This window comes from Rattus rattus, chromosome 3, assembly GCF_011064425.1.
Source record: "Rattus rattus isolate New Zealand chromosome 3, Rrattus_CSIRO_v1, whole genome shotgun sequence".
Lineage (NCBI taxonomy): Eukaryota > Metazoa > Chordata > Mammalia > Rodentia > Muridae > Rattus > Rattus rattus.
In genome coordinates this window covers 57,990,275-58,013,839 of record NC_046156.1, presented here as the reverse complement: position 1 = coordinate 58,013,839, position 23,565 = coordinate 57,990,275, and the positions used below count along the sequence as shown (strand labels likewise).

The window sequence follows — 23,565 nt, the reverse complement described above, 5'->3', positions numbered from 1 at the left end:
CTCCAGAGAGCCAAATAACCCTATTAAAAAATGAGGTACAGAGCTAAACAGAATTCTCAGCTGAGGAATATTGAATGGCTGAGAAGCACCTAAAGAAATGTTTAAGATCCTTAGTCATTAGGGAAATGCCAATCAAAACAACCCTGAGATTTCACCTCACACCAGTGAGAATGGCTAAGATCAAAAACTCAGGTGACAGCAGATGCTGGCGAGGATGCGGAGAAAGAGTAACACTCCTCCATTGTTGGTGGGATTGCAAGCTGGTACAACCATTCTGGAAATCAGTCTGGCAGTTCCTCAGAAAATTGGACATTGAACTACCTGAGGACACAACTATACCTCTCTTGGGCATATACCCAAAAGATGCCCCAACATCTAACAAAGACACGTGCTCCACTATGTTCATAGCAGCCTTATTTATAATAGCCAGAAGCTGGAAAGAACCCAGATGCCCTTCAACAGAGGAATGGATACAGAAAATGGGGTACATCTGTCTACACAATGGAGTACTTACTATTCAGCTATCAAAAACAGTTACTTCATGAAATTCATAGGCAAATGGATGGAACTAGAAAATATCATCCTGGATGAAGTAAACAAATCACAAAAAAAAAAAAAAAAAAAGCCCCAAAGCTCGAAATACCCAAGATACAATCCACAAACCACATGAAGCTCAAGAAAAACGATGACTAAAGTGCAGATGCTTCAGTCCTTCTTAAAAGGGAGAACAAAAATATTCATAGGAGGAGATATAGAGACAAAGTTTGGAGCAGAGAGTGAAGGAATGGCCATTCAGAGCCTGCCCTACCTGGGGATCCAGCCCACATATATACAGCCACCAAAACTAGACAAATTGATGAAGCCAAGAAGTACATGCTGACAGGAGCCTGATATAGCTGTCTCCTGAGCGGCTCAGCCAGAGTGTGACAAATACAGAAGTGAATGCTAGCAGCCAACATTGAACTGAGAGCTGGGTCCCCATTGGAGGAGTTAGCGAAAGAATTGAAGGAGCTGAAGGGGCTTGCAACCCCGTAAGAACAACAATATCAACCAACCAGAGCTCCCAGGGACTAAACCACTACCCAAAGAGTACACATGGACAGGTCCATGGCTCCAGCTGCATATGTAGCACAGGATGGCCTTGTTGGGCACCAGTTGGAGGATGAGCCCATGGTCCTGCCAAGGCTGGACCCCACAGGGTAGGGGAATGTCAGGGCAGGGAGGCGGGAAGGGGAGTGGTTGGGGAGGGTAACACTCTTACAGAAGCAGGAGGATGGGGTTGGGTTCGAGGGCTTATGGATGGGAAATCAGGAAAGGGAGTAACATTTGAAATGTAAATAAAAATATCCAATAAATAAATGAATTAAAATAAATAAATAAGCAAACAAACTGTAAGCCAGCTCCAATTATATGTTTTCCTTTGAAAGAGTTGCCATGGTCATGGTGTCTCATCACAGCAATAGAACACTAAGAAAACACTCAAAAGCATTAGCATCGTCTATTAAAAATATTTAAAAACAGACGTAATTCACTGCACATAGGTGTAAACACCTGATGTGGTTGTCATAGCTGGAGTCCTGGTCCTTGGAATGTAGACCATCTTTCATACGATGGTCAGGGAATTTCTGATAAGGAGACTTGGTGAACACAATCTCTTTCCAGAACTCAGGTGTCAGGTAGCTGTGTCTCTTGAAGATGACATCAAAGATGGTATTGGCAAAATGACAATCAGAAGAGTCGATCACCTGACTTAGATAAGGTCCTGTCTACCCAGACGCTGTCAGACTCCTAAGAACAAAGGAGGTGCTTTGGGCAGCTCTGCTGCATACAACAAGGGCCTTCACCTTTCTCGCTTTAAAAAGACATACCAAGTGCACACTGGGCCTGTAAGATCCAATAGAGCTGAGGGAGGGCAAACTTTTTAAATTGAAATGTTTTCAGAATTTCTACATTGTTCTATATTTACATTATTTCTATCCTTTTTCCCTTCTAATTCTACTTGTGCTTCCCCTCTCTAATTCATAACCTCTCTTCTTTAATCATTATTGTTATGACAGACAGACTGATAGATGTAAATAAATGTAACCCACTGAGTCCTTTCAGTGTTGCTTGTGTGTGTGTGTGTGTGTGTGTGTGTGTGTGTGTGTAAGTATGTATGTATGTATGTATGTATATGCATTTATAGTTAATCACTTGGGATTGGATAACCTATGGGGATTGCCCTTAAGTAGACTCCCTCTTCCAGCAGTAATTAGTTGCCTGAGGATTTTCATCTAGAGGTGGGGCCTTCTGAGACTTCCCCCATCCATTTTGGTGTGTCAACTAATGTTGTCATTGTGCCAGCAAGTGGAATCAGTTGCATGCCCAAACTGCTGCATCTTGAAACTCTTACACCAAGTGGAGAAAAGCTACGCAGTGATGCTCCATCCATGTGGAAAATCAGAATAGGAAAATCCATAGGATAATGAATCAGTGGCCACTGAGGACTGGGGACAGGAATATACAGTGACTGCATATGTATGAAAAATCTACAGAGATGATGGGTTAGTAGTCACAGACTAGAATCAGGGGTGATACATTGATGGGTAATGAGGCTAGAGTATCTTTGTGGAGGAAAGGATATAAATATTCTAAAATCATGTATAATGGCTGCACACATTCTTGGATATATTAAAAGATTACCAAATACTATGCTTCTAAGGGGTGACATTTTTTATTTGCTTCATCATTTATTTACATTTTTATTGGGTATCTTGTAATTTGCATTTCAATGTGATCCCCTTTCCCAATGTCCTGTCCATAAACCCCCTATCTCTTCCCTCCTCTCCCTTCTTTTATGAGGGTGTTCCCCCCCAACCACCCACTCCATCCTGCCTCCCTGCCCCGACATTCCCCTACACTGGGGATCCAGCCTTGTCAGGACCAAGGGCTTCTCTTCCCATTGATGCCCAACAAGGCCATCTTCTGCTACATTTGTAGCTGGAGCCATGGGTCTGTCCATATGTACTCTTTGGGTGATGGCTTAGTTCCTGGGAGCTCTGGCTGGTTGGTATTGTTGTTCTTATGAGGTGGTAATCACCTTCAGCTCCTTCAATCCTTTCCCTAATTCCTCCAATGGGGACCCAGCTCTCAGTTCAATGGTTGACTGCTAGCATTCACCTCTGTATTTGTCACACTCTGGCTGAGCCTCTCAGGAGACACCTATATCAGGCTCCTGTCAGAATGCACTTCTTGGCATCAGCAATATCTTCTGGGTTTGGTGGCTGTATGTATATGGGCTGGATCCCCAGGTGGAGCAGGCTCTGAATGGCCATTCCTCCAGCCTCTGCTTCAACTTTTTTTCTTTTTTCTTTTTTTTTTTCTTTTTTCCGGAGCTGGGGACTGAACCCAGGGCCTTGAGCTCGCTAGGCAAGCGCTCTACCACTGAGCCAAATCCCCAACCCCTCTGCTTCAATTTTTGACTACATGTCTCCTCCTATGAATTTTTTGTTCCCCTAAGGGGTGAATTTACAATACATGAATTATAACTGAAAGAAAGGAACTAGAAGCCATTACATAAACCCTTGTCTGTGTCAGCTATCAGAAGGGTAAAGTATAAAGCTTCTAAGAACATTTACCCCCTTTTAAATATGTTTCTTTGTCCCAAAATGTAATGGGTACCAAACATTTTGCATGGAGTTTTATGAACTTATCTCAGTTAAAATGGAGTAAGTCTTAAGTAAAAGGAAAAGAACAAACCCAGAAAACATAAGAAAATGAACAGAAAAAGCGTGAGGCCATGGCCAAGAAATGGATCTTCTGTTTGTCTGTTGGAAAGAAATCCTTCAGAATCATCATCTTCTTTCTTGGATGTTTCTGTCCTGAAAATATCTTTCAAATCCCTCAAACTGCACAAGAAATTTAATGTCTTTTTCCCCTCTCCCCGCAGGTGCTACCTTCAAACACAGGCTGCCTTTATATCGACAAAGACTGCTCGGCCACATACTGCCACGAATTGAGCAGTAATATGTACCATCCCTTCCAGAAGCGTGAACAGCTGAGAGCCAGCAGGTACATCATGAAGCACACCTCAGAGGTGATCTGTGAGGTCCAGGATCCCGAGGGGAACATCTTTAAGGTAAGATGCAGGATCCCTATGGCGAGAGCCTGGACTTCTGTCTTAGTTAAGGTTTCTATTGCTGTGAAGAGACACCATGACCATTGCAACTCTTATAAAGAAAAACATTTAATTGGGGTTGGCTTGCAGTTCAGAGGCTTACAGTCCATTATTGTCACATGTAGCAATGTGGCAGACATGGTGCTGGAGAGGTCGCTAAGGGTTCTACATCCAGATTGTCCGGCAGCTGAAAGAGAGAATGAGCCAGTAAGCTTCACTTGAGCTTCTGAAACCTCAAAGCCTACCCCCAGTGACACAGTTCCTCCAGTAAAGGCACTCCAAGGCTAATCCTTCCTTATTCTTTCTTTCTTTTCTTTTCTTTCTTTCTTTCTTCCTTCCTTTCTGTCTTTCTCTTTTCTTTGCACTTTTTTAATTGGATATTTTCTTTATTTACATTTCAAATCTTATCCCCTTTCCTGGTTTTCCCTCCCAAAATGCCCTATCCCATCCCCCTTACCCCTGCTCCCGTACCCACCCACCCATTCCCACCTCCCTGCCCTGGCATTCCCCCACACTGGGGCATTGAACCTTCATTGGACCAAGGGCCTCTCTTCCCATTGATGCCCAACAAAGCTATCTTCTGCCACATATGCAGCTGAAGCCATGGGTCGCTCAATATGTACTCTTTGGTTGGCAATTCTTTCTAATAGTGCCATGGTCTGTGAACCTACGCGGACCATTTCACTGCAACTGCCATAGCTTTGTTTTGAAGTCATACTAGACAGGTTCCATACAGACCTTTGCATCTGTTGTCACTTACTCAGTCTCGGCCAACCAATCATGAATGTCAGTATCCTTTCTTTGATTCTTAAGTATATTTTCATAGAGAAAAACAATCTTAATAACCTGGGCAGGAGAAAATTTAAAGTTACTAGACAACTAGAGAAATGTAAGTAAAAATTAATGTAACCACCAACAATAATGCAGGAATCCAAGCAAGAAGAAATGCAAACATTCGCTAATTTCATGGCATTAGGGCAGTCTATAGTGAGAAGTGCCTAGCAGGGCTGATGTTGGGAAGAAAGGGTCTGGAGAGGGTATAGGCACCGCCATGATGATGCTCAATTTTCTATTTGTTTTTCAATACCACAATGGCCCCTTATCCCTGTCTGTCCAGGCATTGGTGAACCATGGCCCCATACTCTATATAGATTAGGATCTACAATGTTTATCTCACATTTAAAATAGTTTAAAAATCTAAAGACTATTTCATGTCATATAAAGGTATACACAATTCAGAGTTCGATGGTGCTATAGGAACCATTGCTGTAAAACAGACATGCCCGTGTTTGCTGCTTGTCTCTGCATTTGCTCAGCAGTGAATGGGCTCTGCGTTTGCAAAAGATAGTGTGTGTCCTGCAGCACAAGAATTACTTACTTCTGGTCTTGACCAAAGAGCATTGCCATGGTCTAAGCATTTATCTTTTTTCTCCAATCCTTGCCCAACAGTGGACTTTCCTCCAATGACTAGTGGGTACGGGGTTAGATTTTAGATTTGACCTCAAATCAGAGAATTCCTAATGTTATTTTGGTATGCAGACCAGTCCTAGTCCAGCTCTTGTTTTTCTTCCCTAAATAATTGAGTCTTCACAGCATGAGCGTGAACTGATGAATTTCAATTGATAATGACTAGCATTGGAAACATATAACCAAAGCCCCTTCAGATTGAAATGTCTGGGATATTCCTTGCCAACGGTGTTTCTGATACACCTCTAGGGCCATATCACCTACAGTGGGCAGCCCGTGCCATGCTCCTTTCTGAAGAGATGTAGGCCAGATATAGACAGTACTAGTAACTAGAGCACTGCCTATTGTGTGTATCCTAAATCTGTTCACCCATATGTCCTATCAGGGAGCCACAGTTCTGCACTTGAATCTCAACCCTTTCCATGGAAAGGTTCTTTCAGTATCTTAAGACAGCAATTGCATGAGTGTTCTTCCCTTCATTCTTTGAACTAATCCCCATAGGATAAGATTTTGAGTCCCCTCTCAGTCCTGGTCACTTTCTTCTGAATGTACTATAGTTCGTTTTTAACAGTTTTGAGGACAGCTTCATTGCTAGTGTGTCTCCTCTTTTATTAATGAAATTCAGATATAATATCAGTATCTTGTAATTAAATCTGCTTGATTTTTCTGAAAATCCAAAAGAGCATGAGCTTGCTCACACTGGATCGGTGGTGATGTAGGACACTGTGGCACTTTTTTCTCTTCAGTTGCTCATATGCCTGTCCCTTAGGTCATGGCTGATGGCTCTGTATCAACAGTGTTACCTAAAAAGAAGCAAGAAGACAAGGTGAATGTACAGACAGAGGGCTACGAAAGCTTATCATCACTTCACCTTGAAAAGAATCGAATGCAGATCTATGGTGAACATGTTCCCAGGTAAAATGGCGCCAACAGTGTTAGGATTTTTATTCTCTGTTCCAACTTCAAGAAACATCTTTACTCAGTGTTTCAAATGGTCAAATCTTTACTTTTTCAAACAGATTTTTTGTTGTCTATACTGATGGATCAGGAGTGGAACTTCTCCGAGACAGTGACATAGAAGAATACTTATCCTTGGCCTATGGAGAGTCAACGACTGTGGTTCTCCAAGAACCAGTACAGGAACACCCAGGTAGAGAAGCCATGCTACCTGCAGCTCCCTAGGTTCTCTGGTGATTCTCATCCTCTGGCTGTCCAGTCCCTTTTGCTCATTTTGCTATTCTGGATACCAGCTGATCATGTCACCTTACTTACATTGCACCCAAAAATGGATGTTCTCAAACTGTATCTAAGTGTCAGCTTGTCCAGAATGAATGTCTCTTGCTGCTATCAGAAGGCTTGTGCCTAGGGTTTATTTATGAGTTCATTCCATCTTGTTTAGAAACTGTGAGCTCTCTTGCAAATTCTTTTTGGATTTTTGTCATTTTTAAGGTGATGTCTTGATCAAACTAAATACAATAGGAAATTACATTTTATATATCAATTGGAATTCTAGTCAATAATATATGTGCTGTATTACATGTTCACTGGGAAATTGTGTTATTTTATTAATTTCAAAAAGTCCGAGTTCTTGTGAGTTTCTTCCTGCTGTGAACATCAGGGCTCTGGCTTCTGTCTCCTGGCCACCTCCCTCACACCATGGCCCCAAAGCGGCAATCTACAATCCTGACTCAGCCCAAGAAACCCAGACACACTGCTGCCCCAAAGCTGGAGAACAAGTCAGCCTCTCCCAGCCTGCCACCAAAGAGAGAAAAAGAACAGCCAGAAGCAATTGACCACATTGATGAAGTACAGAATGAAACAGACAGACTTCGTGAACAAGCCAGTGAGGACATTTTGAAAGTAGAGTAAAAATATAACAAATTCCTCCAACCATTTTTTCAGAAGAGGTCAGAATTGATCGCTAAATGTTGTTGTAAAAATATTAAAAAAAAAAAAAAAAAAAAAGGTATGGATGTGTTTTACCCTGCTTGGTCTGCACCACGGTGTCCCAAGATATCTGCTAGATATCTTGGCGGAAACACATCCCAACTTCACGGCGGCCCAGACCAGTCACCCCACACTCCATTACATTACTTAAATCTACACATTAAAGAACACACAACACAATAATCTTTGACCCAATTGATAAGATATAATTGCCCACTTAAACATACAAAGCCCAGTACCATCCATCCCTTGAGAACATTCGTAACAACCTGTAAATACACAGAGCAGAATCTTAACATCACCTGCCATCTTGTCCTGCCACGGCTTCTCTGCCCCTCTCTCCCTCCTCTTCCTTTCTCCTCCTCTCCTTCTCTTCCTTCAAACTTATCTCCCTCCCATCCTTCCTTCTCCTCCAATGACAGACCTCCTTCTGTCTTGTACCTGCCCCTCACCTGTACTTTACAGATTCAATGGGGAGAAGTTTCTGGTGAAGTCACCTGATTCCTGAGTACGTGACTAGGCAGCTGTCTTTGGGGCAGTGGAGTTAGCATCAAAAGACAGATAACTTCAGGGCAAACCACAACAACTAAAATCCCAAATTTTGGGGCAACAACATTTGTCAACCATTCACAAGTGTCTGCACTGCCTCTGGAGGAAGACGAGGAGGTCCTGCATTATTTGATCAGAGTTGAAGTGACAGAATTTGAAACCATTAAATCAGGTTACAGAATAGATTTTTATTTTGATGAAAATCCTCACTTTGAAAATAAAGTTCTCTCCAAAGAATTACATCTGAATGAGAGCGGTGACCTGTCTTCAAAGTCCACTGAAATCAAATGGAAATCTGGAAAGGATTTGACAAAACACTCAAGTCAAACACAGAATAAGGCCCGCAGGAAGAGGCAGCATGAAGAGCCAGAGCGCTTCTTTCCCTGGTTTACTGACCGTTCTGACGCAGGTGCTGACGAGTTAGGAGAGGCCATCAAAGATGGTATTTGGCCAAATCCCTTGCAGTTCTATTTGGTTCCTGATATGGACAATGAAGAAGGAGAGGCAGAGGATGAAGAAGAAGAAGAAGAAGAAGAAGAAGAAGAAGAAGAAGAGGAGGAGGAGGGGGAGGGGGAGGAGGAGGAGGAAGGGTTGGAAGATATTGATGAAGGAGATGAGGATGAAGGTGGAGATGGCAATGAGGGTGAAGGAGAGGATGGAAAGGAAGACGAAGGCGAGGATGACTAGCACAGAAGAGCGATGGATCCAATCTTCTTTTTCATTTTATTTTTATTTTTTAAATTTCTCCAGTCCCAGGGAGCAAGTTGCAGTCCTCCCTGTCTTTCTGTGCTCAGTTGCCCTGTTTTTGAGGTCTCAACATCATGGTTCTCAACTAATTTGGGGGAAAATATCTTGAGCAAAATACAACAAGAAAAGAAAAAAAATCATTGCATAAAATTAAAGACATGTACTTTGATATGCTGCGTGTGTGTGTGTGTGTGTTTGTGTGTGTGTGTGTCTTTTAATTTTTTGTTTGATGACTTATACCTCAAGTCTTCTACTTGTAAGCATGCTTGCAGGTCTGTGTTATCTTTTAGTTTATCAGCATGCATGTACATATTATCTGCCTTGTGTGTATGAATGTAAAAATAGATGGCTGTGTTTGACTATGTAGTGTATGTAGAGAACTATGTAAGAAAGGCAGGCGTGGTGGTACAATAACTCCTGAACTAGGAAATCACTGTAAGTCTGAGGTCGGCCTACACTGCATAGCAAGACTCTGTCTCAACAAAAACAAAACAAAACAAAAAAAAAACAGAAAAACCCAATGAAAACAAAACAACCAAACAACAACAACAAAATGAAAACAGAAAATAATAACTCTCCTCAGAATATTTTATTTATTTAGCTAGCATTGTCTTAGCAACCTAACCTATGCCAAATACTAATTTTTGGAGTGCAGAATGAGTTAAAACAAACCTAGGGCTTATTTCCTTTAATTCTGTATAATTTATCAAGGGAAACGAGTGTTAATTATATAGCCCCACAAATAACTGTGTAATTATAAGCTTACAAAAGGTCTATGAAGAATAGAAATATTTTTCAATGAGAGCTTTGAGAAGATGATTCTAATACCATATAGAAAGTATTTCTGAAGAAGCTTGAGATCAGAGAGCTTGCTAATATATTCAGGGGTGTGTGTGTGTGGCATGGTGTTGGGGTGGTGACGTCTTGGGGAAGAAATCACAAAATACCGAATTGGAAAATGGGTAAGAAGAGGCCGAGCATGGCTGTAGCATGAATGAAAGTTCAAGCAGAGTCAGGGGTGAACAGAGAAGACCCTGCTCTGCTTTTTGAGCGATGGGAAGTCAGAGAAGTTTTAATCATGGATGAACCTGACCTGGTTGTCAGGATCAGTTCACTCCATACTGCTACGTCTACATCTAGAAAAGCTACCTGTTGCTTCAGTCCAGGATGGGATACCTCTGAGGCACATGATTAAATGTTAAATGTTCCATCTGAGGAGGAGACAGAAGTAGATGGACTCAAGGCAGTTTGTTGGCAGACCTGACAGGACTCAAATATGACCGTTGAGGGACAGAAAGGCACCAGTGAATTGCTTTTGAATGATTAAAGTCCAGTCTTCAGATGTTGACTGAGTCATGGTCCCATCTTAGAGAGTAGCACTCGAAAGCATAGTCCTTGTACCTGAGAATGGTTTTTGTGTAAAAGACAGTTCAAAGGTATGTGTTGCGCTTGGGTAATGTGTGTTGAATTTATCAAGAACACTTTGGTAGAGAAATAACCTCTGGTAACTCCCTTTAATCCAGGTGCCCTGAGCATCACAGTCCTTCGCCCTTTCCACGAAGCATCACAATGGATCATGAAGAAGGAATTAGACACCATCGTTCCTCCAAATCTCCAGTCGAGATCATGGGAAACATTTCCTTCAGTTGAGGTAACCATTTCCCACTGTAAAATAACTTTATATAGATATCATTTCAGTCTTAGGTCTTCTATACTTTTATATATTTTCAGTCTTCTGTAAGATAATGAATGAGCTCAAGATGTGTTATATTTGGAAATTTAAGCATTTGTAGATGTAGCAATATATTTTTAGAAGATCATGCCTGGATAGCTAATTTCGGTTTTGCTTTTTATTTTGCATGGCAGGCCTGAACATATTCCTATATTATTAAAATAGCTCTCTTGAAAAACCTGTTATATTCACCTATCATGTTCTTCCTGATACTAAAGCACTTTCCCTGTCCTTTCTCCCAGTTAAGTTTGAAACAAAACATTGTGTCTTTCCCTCTCCCTGTTCTTTTCTTCATGTATTTAAAAGGGCACAAATTGAGAGGGGGGAGGGGAGAGGAGGAGAGGTAGAGGGAGAGGATAAAGAATTTTGGTGGGAGAGATACCCTACCGCCTGGTCAGGTGGGCACTCCTGAGGCTGCAGAGCAGAAGAGACCACCAACACTGCCCACCCCTGCCCACATCCCTGGCCCAAGAGGAAACTGTATAAGGCCTCTGGGCTCCCGTGGGAGAGGGCCCAGGTGAGGCAGGAGCCCTGCCTGAGACACCGCCGGAACCTGAAGGAAACAGACCGGATAAACAGTTCTCTGCACCCAAATCCCGTGGGAGGGAGAGCTAAACCTTCAGAGAGGCAGACACGCCTGCGAAACCAGAAGAGACTGCTCTCTACACACATTGCTGATTCCAGAGGAAAACACCGGAGGCCATCTGGAACCCTGGTGCACGGAGGCTCCCGGAAGAGGCGGCGCAGATCTTCCCGGTTGCTGCCACCGCAGAGAGCCCGTGGGCAGCACCCCTCGAGCGAACTCGAGCCTCAGGACCACAGGTAAGACCAACTTTTCTGCTGCAAGTGACCTGCCTGGTGAACTCAAGACACAGGCCCACAGGAACAGCTGAAGACCTGTAGAGGGACAAAACTACACACACGAAAGCAGAACACTCTGTCCCCCTAACTGGCTGAAAGAAAACAGTAAAACAGGTCTACAGCACTCCTGACACACAGGCTTATAGGACAGTCTAGCCACTGTCAGAATTAGCAGAACAAAGTAACACTAGAGATAATCTGATGGCGAGAGGCAAGCACAGGAACACAAGCAACACAAACCAAGACTACATGGCATCATCGGAGCCCAATTCTCCCACCAAAACAAACATGGAATATCCAAACACACCAGAAAAGCAAGATCTAGTTTCAAAATCAGATTTGATCATGATGCTGGAGGACTTCAAGAAAGACGTGAAGAACTCCCTTAGAGAACAAGTAGAAGCCTACAGAGAGGAATCGCAAAAAATCCCTGAAAGAATTCCAGGAAAACACAAACAAACAGTTGAAGGAATTAAAAATGGAAATAGAAGCAATCAAGAAAGAACACATGGAAATAACCCTGGATATAGAAAACCAAAAGAAGAGACAAGGAGCTGTAGATACAAGCTTCACCAACAGAATACAAGAGATGGAAGAGAGAATCTCAGGAGCAGAAGATTCCATAAAATCATTGACTCAACTGTCAAAGATAATGTAAAAAAAAAAAGCTACTGGTCCAAAACATACAGGAAATCCAGGACTCAATGAGAAGATCAAACCTAAGGATAATAGGTATAGAAGAGAGTGAAGACTCCCCAGCTCAAAGGACCAGTAAATATCTTCAACAAAATCATAGAAGAAAACTTCCCTAACCTAAAAAAGAGATACCCATAGGCATACAAGAAGCCTACAGAACTCCAAATAGATTGGACCAGAAAGAAACACCTCCCGTCACATGATAGTCAAAACACTAAACGCTCAAAATAAAGAAAGAATATTAAAAGCAGTAAGGGAAAAAGGTCAAGTAACATATAAAGGCAGACCTATCAGAATCACACCAGACTTCTCGCCAGAAACTATGAAGGCCAGAAGATCCTGGACTGATGTCATACAGACCCTAAGAGAACACAAATGCCAGCCCAGGCTACTGTATCCTGCAAAACTCTCAATTAACATAGATGAAGAAACCAAGATATTCCATGACAAAACCAAATTTACACAATATCTTTCTACAAATCCAGCACTACAAAGGATAATAAATGGTAAAGCCCAACATAAGGAGGCAAGCTATACCCAAGAAGAGGCAAGAATCTAATCGTCTTGGCAACAAAACAAAGAGAAGAAAAGCACACAAACACAACCTCACATCCAAATATGAATATAACAGGAAGCAATAATCACTATTCCTTAATATCTCTCAACATCAATGGCCTCAACTCCCCAATAAAAAGACATAGATTAACAAACTGATACATAACGAGGACCCTGCATTCTGCTGCCTACAGGAAACACACCTCAGAGACAAAGACAGACACTACCTCAGAGTGAAAGGCTGGGAAACAACTTTCCAAGCAAATGGTCAGAAGAAGCAAGCTGGAGTAGCCATTCTAATATCAAATAAAATCAATTTCCAACTAAAAGTCATCAAAAAAGATAAGGAAGGACACTTTATATTCATCAAAGGAAAAATCCACCAAGATGAACTCTCAATCCTAAATATCTATGCCCCAAATACAAGGGCACCTACATACGTAATAGAAACCTTACTAAAGCTCAAAACACACATTGCACCTCACACAATAATAGTAGGAGATTTCAACACCCCACTCTCATCAATGGACAGATCATGGAAACAGAAATTAAACAGAGACGTAGACAGACTAAGAGAAGTCATGAGCCAAATGGACTTAACGGATATTTATAGAACGTTCTACCCTAAAGCAAAAGGATATACCTTCTTCTCAGCTCCTCATGGTACTTTCTCCAAAATTGACCATATAATTGGTCAAAAAACAGGCCTCAACAGATACAGAAAGATAGAAATAATCCCATGCGTGCTATCGGACCACCACGGCCTAAAGCTGGTCTTCAATAACAATAAGGGAAGAATGCCCACATATACGTGGAAACTGAACAATGCTCTACTCAATGATAACCTGGTCAAGGAAGAAATAAAGAAAGAAATTAAAAACTTTTTAGAATTTAATGAAAATGAAGGTACAACATACCCAAACTTATGGGACACAATGAAAGCTGTGCTAAGAGGAAAACTCATAGCGCTGAGTGCCTGCAGAAAGAAACAGGAAAGAGCATATGTCAGCAGCTTGACAGCACACCTAAAAGCTCTAGAACAAAAAGAAGCAAAGACACCCAGGAGGAGTAGAAGGCAGGAAATAATCAAACTCAGAGCTGAAATCAACCAAGTAGAAACAAAAAGGACCATAGAAAGAATCAACAGAACCAAAAGTTGGTTCTTTGAGAAAATCAACAAGATAGATAAACCCCTAGCCAGACTAACGAGAGGACACAGAGAGTGTGTCCAAATTAACAAAATCAGAAATGAAAAGGGAGACATAACTACAGATTCAGAGGAAATTCAAAAAATCATCAGATCTTACTATAAAAGCCTATATTCAACAAAACTTGAAAATCTACAGGAAATGGACAATTTCCTAGACAGATACCAGGTACCGAAGTTAAATCAGGAACAGATAAACCAGTTAAACAACCCCATAACTCCTAAGGAAATAGAAGCAGTCATTAAAGGTCTCCCAACCAAAAAGAGCCCAGGTCCAGACGGGTTTAGTGCAGAATTTATCAGACCTTCATAGAAGACCTCATACCAATATTATCCAAACTATTCCACAAAATTGAAACAGATGGAGCACTACTGAATTCCTTCTATGAAGCCACAATTACTCTTATACCTAAACCACACAAAGACCCAACAAAGAAAGAGAACTTCAGACCAATTTCCCTTATGAACATTGACGCAAAAATACTCAACAAAATTCTGGCAAACCGAATCCAAGAGCACATCAAAACAATCATCCACCATGATCAAGTAGGCTTCATCCCAGGCATGCAGGGATGGTTTAATATATGGAAAACCATCAACGTGATCCATTATATAAACAAACTCAAGGAACAAAACCACATGATCATTTCATTAGATGCTGAGAAAGCATTTGACAAAATTCAACACCCCTTCATGATAAAAGTCCTGGAAAGAATAGGAATACAAGGCCCATACCTAAACATAGTAAAAGCCATATACAGCAAACCAGTTGCTAACATTAAACTAAATGGAGAGAAACTTGAAGCAATCCCACTAAAATCAGGGACTAGACAAGGCTGCCCACTCTCTCCCTACTTATTCAATATAGTTCTTGAAGTTCTAGCCAGAGCAATCAGACAACAAAAGGAGATCAAGGGGATACAGATCAGAAAAGAAGAAGTCAAAATATCACTATTTGCAGATGATATGATAGTATATTTAAGTGATGCCAAAAGTTCCACCAGAGAACTACTAAAGCTGATAAACAACTTCAGCAAAGTGGCTGGGTATAAAATTAACTCAAATAAATCAGTAGCCTTCCTCTAAACAAAAGAGAAACAAGCCGAGAAAGAAATTAGGGAAACGACACCCTCCATAATAGACCCAAATAATATAAAAAATACCTCGGTGTGACTTTAACCAAGCAAGTAAAAGATCTGTACAATAAGAACTTCAAGACACTGAAGAAAGAAATTGAAAGAAGACCTCAGAAGGTGGAAAGATCTCCCATGCTCATGGATTGGCAGGATTAATATAGTAAAAATGGCCATTTTACCAAAAAGCGATCTACAGATTCAATGCAATCCCCATCAAAATACCAATCCAATTCTTCAAAGAGTTAGACAGAACAATTTGCAAATTCATCTGAATAACAAAAAATCCAGGATAGCTAAAACTATCCTCAACAATAAAAGGACTTCAGGGGGAATCACTATCCCTGAACTCAAGCAGTATTACAGAGCAATAGTGATAAAAACTGCATGGTATTGGTACAGAGACAGACAGATAGACCAATGGAACAGAATTGAAGACCCAGAAATGAATCCACACACCTATGGTCACTTGATTTTTGACAAAGGAGCCAAATCCATCCAATGGAAAAAAAAGATAGCATTTTCAGCAAATGGTGCTGGGTTCAACTGGAGGTCAACATGTAGAAGAATGCAGATCGATCCATGCTTATCACCCTGTACAAAGCTTAAGTCCAAGTGGATCAAGGACCTCCACATCAAACCAGACACACTCAAACTAATAGAAGAAAAACTAGGGAAGCATCTGGAACACATGGGCACTGGAAAAATTTCCTGAACAAAACACCAATGGCTTATGCTCTAAGATCAAGAATCTACAAATGGGATCTCATAAAACTGCAAAGCTTCTGTAAGGCAAAGGACACTGTGGTTAGGACAAAACGGCAACCAACAGATTGGGAAAAGATCTTTACCAATCCTACAACAGATAGAGGCCTTATATCCAAAATATACAAAGAACTCAAAAAGTTAGACCGCAGGGAGACAAATAACCCTATTAAAAAATGGGGTTCAGAGCTAAACAAAGAATTCACAGCTGAGGAATGCCGAATGGCTGAGAAACACCTAAAGAAATGTTCAACATCTTTAGTCATCAGGGAAATGCAAATCAAAACAACCCTGAGATTTCACCTCACACCAGTGAGAATGGCTAAGATCAAAAACTCAGGTGAAAGCAAATGCTGGCGAGGATGTGGAGAAAGAGGAACACTCCTCCATTGTTGGTGGGGTTGCAGACTGGTACAACCATTCTGGAAATCAGTATGGAGGTTCCTCAGAAAATTGGACATTAAACTGCCTGAGGATCCAGCTATCCCTCTCTTGGGCATATACCCAAAAGATGCCCCAACATATAAAAAAGACACGTGCTCCACTATGTTCATCGCAGCCTTATTTATAATAGCCAGAAGCTGGAAAGAACCCAGATGCCCTTCAACAGAGGAATGGATACAGAAAATGTGGTATATCTACACAATGGAATATTACTCAGCTATCAAAACCAACGAGTTTATGAAATTTGTAGGCAAATGGTTGGAACTGGAAAATATCATCCTGAGTGAGCTAACCCAATCACAGAAAGACATACATGGTATGCACTCATTGATAAGTGGCTATTAGCCCAAATGCCTGAATTACCCTAGATGCCTAGAACAAATGAAACTCAAGACGGATGATCAAAATGTGAATGCTTCACTCCTTCTTTAAAAGGGGAACAAGAATACCCTTGGCAGGGAAGAGAGAGGCAAAGATTAAAACAGAGACTGAAGGAACATCCATTCAGAGCCTGCCCCACATGTGGCCCATATATATACAGCCACCCAATTAGACAAGATGGATGAAGCAAAGAAGTGCAGAAGTGTAGATCGCTCCTGAGAGACACAGCCAGAATACAGCAAATACAGAGGCGAATGTCAGCAGCAAACCTCTGAACTGAGAATAGGACCCCCGTTGAAGGAATCAGAGAAAGAACTGGAAGAGCTTGAAGGGGCTCGAGACCCTATATGTACAACAATGCCAACAGAGCTTCCAGGGACTAAGCCACTACCTAAAGACTATACATGGACTGACCCTGGACTCTGACCTCATAGGTAGCAATGAATATCCTAGTAAGAGCACCAGTGGAAGGGGGAAGCCCTGGGTCCCATAATACTGAACCCCAGTGAACTAGACTGTTGCGAGGGAGGGCGGCAATGGGGGAGGGGTCGGAGGAACACCCATAAGGAAGGGGAGGGGGGGGATGTTTGCCCGAAACCGGAAAGGGAATAATACTCAAATGTATATGAGAAATATTCAAGTTAATAAAAAAAAAAGAAAAAAAAAAGAATTTTGCCACAGCAATATTAGTGAGTAAATACTGTAGATATTATCATGCCAGACTAGCAAAACTCCACCCAAAAGCTTTAAAAAGATTGAAATAACATTTTTGCTGAAGTGTCACTAAATCCTGCATCTTGGAAGACTGACATTGTTTCATAAATACAACATGCAGCGTGTCCAGCACATCATATAGTGTTAAATTATGAAATCCATGAAGACATCAAAAATGTGACTGTACACCATATTGATGATGAGGGAGGAGGGTAATGTAAACTCTGCAGAGCAGAGACAGTGAGCTTTTAAGATAACAAAGACTTCTTCCTTTTAATTTGGTGACTCTGATCAAATAGATTATCTGAAGTGGCCATGATTCCTTGTCCTGAATTCTGAAACAGGTTACACTGCACAACAGTATTCTTCTCTGAATGCTGAAAATGTCAAGAAGCTGAAGGTACTACAGGAAGATAAGATAAACATACCCATTCGAGACTAATGAAGATTATTTTCTTCATCTGAAACTCTGACACTACAAACTGAAAGCCAATGGGTGGCTGTCACTGGCCACTCTTTAAAACAAAGCACCCAGGCAGCAAAGTGCACTAGTCCTGAAGGTCAATGACTAGGATAATAGAGGTTAGAGCTCACTTCTAAATGGGCATTCCTTCCCAAGAAACCCCTAGAGAGTTTTGGGGGTGAGTTTCAGCTACAGTGAGCTCAAGATTGGACAAAACTCATGGGATGATTTTACTCTCAGAATCTTCCTGTATAAATTCACACAGAACCAGGAAACTAAAGACTGCTAACTCCAAATGTCTTAGGTGATCTGAGCATTATTTGTTTGGTAAACAAAGCATTATTTGTATAACATGAATCGGACTGTTGCTGAATCACCAAGTGCAGAGTCGTATAGTCCTCCTGAAAACATGCCCAGCAGGACACCATCAGATATCGTTGATGACACATGTCAAGATGAAATTTTGCTCAGATCCAGGAAGATGAGGATTTTTCCAGCACCATTTTATCCCACACAGGTGTAACTGTGATGGCTTCAGCTTCTGCTGTTAGGACTGACTCTCCCCTTGCTCCTTCAGATGTTCCCAGAGTAACTAGGAAGCTATTATAGCTTGCCATTTCTACCTCCATTATGTATCGGTCTCCTTGTTTCTTTAAATTTGGATAATGTTATGATTCAACTCTTCATATACGACTTGGTAATCATTTGAAGATCTTTCATCTAAAAGCAGCAGTCTTCCCCTGCAAGGTTAGAAGCACCAAAGAATAAATAAGATTTGAGATTTGCAGAGACATCATAATAAGCAGATTGTCAGTCACCAGGTTTTATCTTGTCCCAGTTATCTTTAATTATCAAGTGGACATAGTCTAGAGTCATTTGAGAAGATAGGTTGTGGAACAACCTAGATCCAGTTAGCCTGTTGGCATGTTTGGGGATGTCTGGATTATTAACAGATACGGGTGGTCTCAGCTCTCTGTGGGTAGCAGCAACCCTAGGCAAATGGTCCTAGACTCTCTGAGATGATGGCGGCATGAGCCACTGACTGAGTGCAGCACAGAGTGAACCTATAGGCACTGTTCCTCAGATTCCTGCCTTGCATTCCTGCCTGACTTCACTCAATAATAAACTGTGACCTGAGTATATAAGCCAAATCAACTCTTCCTTCCCCAAGCTGCTTTTGGTTGGAGTGAAGTTTTCTTTGTGTGCTTGCTTAGTTTTAGGCTCTTTTGGAAATAAGTTCTGACTATTTAGGCCTAGCTGGCCTTGAACTCACAGAGATCCATCTGCTTCTCTCTAGGGTAATGGCATTAAAAGTGTATACCACCACAAAAGGTGGATTGACTGTTTTATCCCAGCAACAGTACCTCTAGAAGTCGCAGAGACCTACCTAAACCCTAAAGAACTAACTCCCAACATTCTGACTTATCGTTTGTTCTTAGCCATTGTCTCCTATAGTCATCTTGGAGTCTAGGAATAACTCAGACAATGAACATCTCACCATGAGTGGAAACTACGTGCCGTGCCCCCAACCTCCTCCCTCCAAAGCCCAACTCTGATAGCAGTAACCTCCTAACTGTCTAGAAAGCTCTAATCCTAAGATATTGATCAATTAAATCACACTTGGATCAAGACTGCCCAAAGATGCATATACATTCATTGATCTCCTTTTGTTCCTCTCTCATATTATCCCAAGCTCTTGTCAGATCCTTGAAAATGAAGCATGAGATGCTAGTCTCCGTGCTTTCCAGGGTAGTCATTCTGAATGATGAATCTCTTTCCTATTTTACCATTACTTTTACAGGTGGGTGGCCAAGCCTTGTCTATTTGGATCCCTCAAAGTCAGGTCTCCTGATCTAGTATCTACCGAAGTATTCATTAAAAAAAAAAAATTCATTGCTGCACTATTCTGACTTCTTTGGTGAATCTTTCACTTTGTTTTGTTGACAGAAAAAGACTCCAGGACCACCATTTGGCACTCAGATTTGGAAAGGCCTCTGTATTGGGTCTAAGCAGCTGACAAACATTCCAGCTCCTATACTTGAAGGCCCCAAGGTGCTACAGATGCGTCAGTTCATCCAGCACGAAGTCATAAAGAATGAGGTGAAACTGAAGCTGCAAATTTCCCTGAAGGTAACAGAATGTGGGTGACATGATGTACATCCGCCAAAAGGATTGGGAACATAGCAAATCATTCCTGTTCATTTCCTGAAGAACCCAAAATCATCTAGTTTTAACCAACATTTAGAATAACACTTGAATGTGGGTCACCTAAAATAGAAGGTTAAAATGTAGAGGCTGCTTAATGATTCCTGTATTAAGTTATTGGAAGCCCAAAATGTGCTGCTATAGTTTAAGAAAGCTGTTTCTGTTATTTTTCTATATAGTCTTCTTTCCTACTACATGGAAAGATAGTACTGTCTGGAGAAAATGTAGACTCACACATTATTCTGATACTCGTTCATGGATGAGAACAGTTGCTGCTTTGAAAAGACCTAAGATTTTATAAATATATGGCCCATAAGTGATCTTATCTACAGTATTGTTCTAAGTTTAATTCCCTCAGCATGAACATTGTATGCTTTCATGGTTATATACCCAGAACCTAGCATCGAGAAGAGGGTCAATGTTGATAGATGATTGGTCTACTGGAGGCCTGCTCTGCCTGGGAACAAGCTATGGCAGAACAGAGTCAGGATGAAAGCTAAAGACTGATGATTCCTGGCCTTATCATCTTCCTGTTTGTGCCTTAATAAGCACTAGTTTCTTTCTATGTAACTCTCTATTTCTAGTTTGTGCTAATAAGTGCTGATTTCCTTTCTCTCTTGCTCAAGGACCTCTAGCTAGCAAGAGGTTAGAAACTCATTAACTCTTTGTGAACCAGAGAAAAAAGAAAGTAAAATAATGAAAATATTTTATACTGGCAATTGCCTACACACACACATTCACACACACACACACACACACACACACACACACACACACACACACACACACATCTGTCACACATCTGGGTGGGCCCAACCACTTTGTTTCATCACTCCACGAATGTTCATGCAAACTTACATACACACACCTATACTCACATATGTACCTAGAGAGAGAGAGAGAGAGAGAGAGAGAGAGAGAGAGAGACAGAGACAGAGACAGAGACAGAGACAGAGAGACAGAGATACAGAGATACAGAGATACAGAGATACAGAGATAGATGTGGGTGGAGCAATCTCCACTGCGCAAGCACCAGTGCAGAAAACTCACTCATTCTGGCTATAAAAGAAGTCCCGGGGTTGGGGATTTAGCTCAGTGGTAGAGCGCTTGCCTAGGAAGCGCAAGCCCTGGGTCGGTCCCCAGCTCTGGAAAAAAACCAAAAAAAAAAAAAAAAAAAAAAAAAACAAAAGAAGTCCCAACCTTTATTGATCAGAAAAGAAAAAGCTTCTACCTTTTCATCACTGAAAGTAATAAAAGCCCCAAGTAAGAAAAAAACCTTGAAGTAAGACAAAGCCCCATCCACTTTATTGCTGAAAGAAAAAGACTGTCACCCCCTTATTGTTCTTCTTAGTTCTTAAACTTTCTCAGGATAAATGATCACATGGTTTTTCTCTTCCTTTTTTAAAAGTTTATTCTTTAATCTTTTTTCACAGTCCAGACTGTATCCTCCTCCCAGTCCACCCTCCACACCACACCTCCTCCCCATCTCCAAGAGGATGTCCCCACCCCACCCCCACTCCACCAGACCTCCTCACTCCCTGGGGCTCCAAGTCTCTTGAGGGTTAGGTGCATCTTCCCTGACTGAGTCCAGATCCGCAGTCCTCTGCTGTATATGTGTTGGGGGCTTCATATCAGCTAGTGTATGCTTCCTGGTTGGTGGCTCATGGTTTTTTAAGCATCATTACATCCCAAAAGCAGGTTTGAGATATAAATTCAAATCATAAATTGAATAAAGAGTTACAGCAGAAATGTTTACATGTGTTCCATTAAGATTAGTATCTAAATATTCATATTGTCTAGTTCTATAAGTTCATTAAAAGTTTAAAGCAATAATTTTTATAAGTTAGCATGACTTTACCAAGAATTAAATCATCTGCCTTTTGTCTCATTAGTTTTGAAGTTTTGTATAAACAAACCAGTCAATATTTTCTGTCCTTGTACTTATAATAAATTGTCCATTCCCAGTTTATTACCTTTAGTTATCAGATAATGGTTTCACAAATAGTCTAGAAGGAATATGTTCCCTGATGGTAAATTTTTTCCAAGCCTGCTTTCTTATCCTAGTGCAATTAGCCTGTGATACATGGAGGTTTACAGAGCCCTAATTGCACTTTCATACTATAAAGGACTCAAATTTACTTGTGTAAATTTAGGAATTCTATAGAATCATTATTAGGAATTATGAAATCATCAATTTATCTACATAGCATTACTACAAGAGAGTACATCTTCGATGTTCTGCAGAAAATCTGCCCAATGGACTGGATTAATGTCCAAGAATCATGCAAATATGTAATAATAGCAGTAAATGCATATCAGCAATAAGAATCAATCTTGATATGAGATTTCTGAAGGCTCTGTAATTCAGAGTTTGCCCATTGCAGCCATGCAAAATGGTGGGCTAGCTCCAGAAAACTCACCTGCTTGTCTTTAGCCTTTCCTAAGTGTTTCCTGACAATTGATCAAATATAGGAAGGAATATATTTCATCTAGAAGCAAAGGCATGGACTAAATGACATACACAGAACCATACAGACAATACTGAGAGACCTAGGAATCCTCTACTCAGTTTACTCATTTTGATAAAAGGATGCTGAAGCACTCTGTTAGAGGCAAGGCCCTCCAACATCCTTGTGCAGTTCTCTCCTGTGCCTTTAAAACTTTGATTCTGAGCAGATCAGCACTCTGCTTATTATTATTACTAATCTACTGAGAAAAATCTTCCCAGTGTTTAACCAGTTAACTGTCGAGAGGTGTGAACTTACCTTTTTAGTCCCTCTGTAATGTCCCCAGTTGACAATGATTGTGCCAGTATATTTCTCTGCCTGGTTTTGATTTTTATCTGTTTGATTGATTCTCCCAATCTAGGACTATATAAACCACATCCTGAAGAAAGAAGATGAGCAACAAGAGATGACAGTCAAGGATTCCAGAACGGAGGAGGAGAGAGGCAATGCTGCAGATCTCCTCAAGCTGGTTATGGTGAGAGGGTGTCCCACAGACCAGTGTTCTTGCTACTGTCTCCCTGTCAGGTGCTTCCATGCAGAATGTATATGGGGAAAGCTACATGAGATTCCTACCAAGGCTTTGAAACATTTGCTTCATCCACATCATGCCTTATTTCTGTAATAATTGCATCATGGATTTATTGAATCTTCCAAATATATGTTTCCTTTGTTCACAGATAATTCTGAAAATCCTCAAACAAAAGATAGGTAGATAGATAATAGAGATAAATGTAGAAATTTTTTACTTTGAATATGTATTACTAATTTTTTTTTTTGGTTCTTTTTTTCGGAGCTGGGGACCGAACCCAGGGCCTTGCGCTTCCTAGGCAAGCGCTCTACCACTGAGCTAAATCCCCAACCCTGTATTACTAATTTTACCTTAAGAAATTAATGTTCATAGAAATACTGAATAAATTAGTGAATATGAAAGAAAAAGTAATTTCTATAATATCAAATGATTTTTATTCTTAGAAATTCACTACATAAAAGAACAAAATATTCAAATAAACTGTGTACTGTTTTTTTTTAAGAGCTG

The 23,565-nt window shown here is 40.9% G+C and overlaps 2 protein-coding genes across 2 annotated transcripts in view; both read left to right on the top strand.

Moving 5' to 3' along the window:
* The window catches only part of Spag17 (sperm associated antigen 17), a 221,594-nt gene that overhangs the window by 157,810 nt on the left and 40,219 nt on the right, over positions 1-23,565 (top strand). The window contains 6 exon segments of the mRNA XM_032896680.1: positions 3,929-4,117; positions 6,393-6,538; positions 6,643-6,773; positions 10,390-10,517; positions 19,765-19,947; positions 22,891-23,004. Coding sequence (XP_032752571.1) covers positions 3,929-4,117; positions 6,393-6,538; positions 6,643-6,773; positions 10,390-10,517; positions 19,765-19,947; positions 22,891-23,004 — 891 coding nt within the window.
* Positions 7,277-8,806, top strand: LOC116895391 (protein SET-like). The gene is given in 2 exon segments (XM_032896681.1): positions 7,277-7,550; positions 8,142-8,806. Coding segments are annotated over 2 exon segments (936 nt in total). The 5' UTR covers positions 7,277-7,279.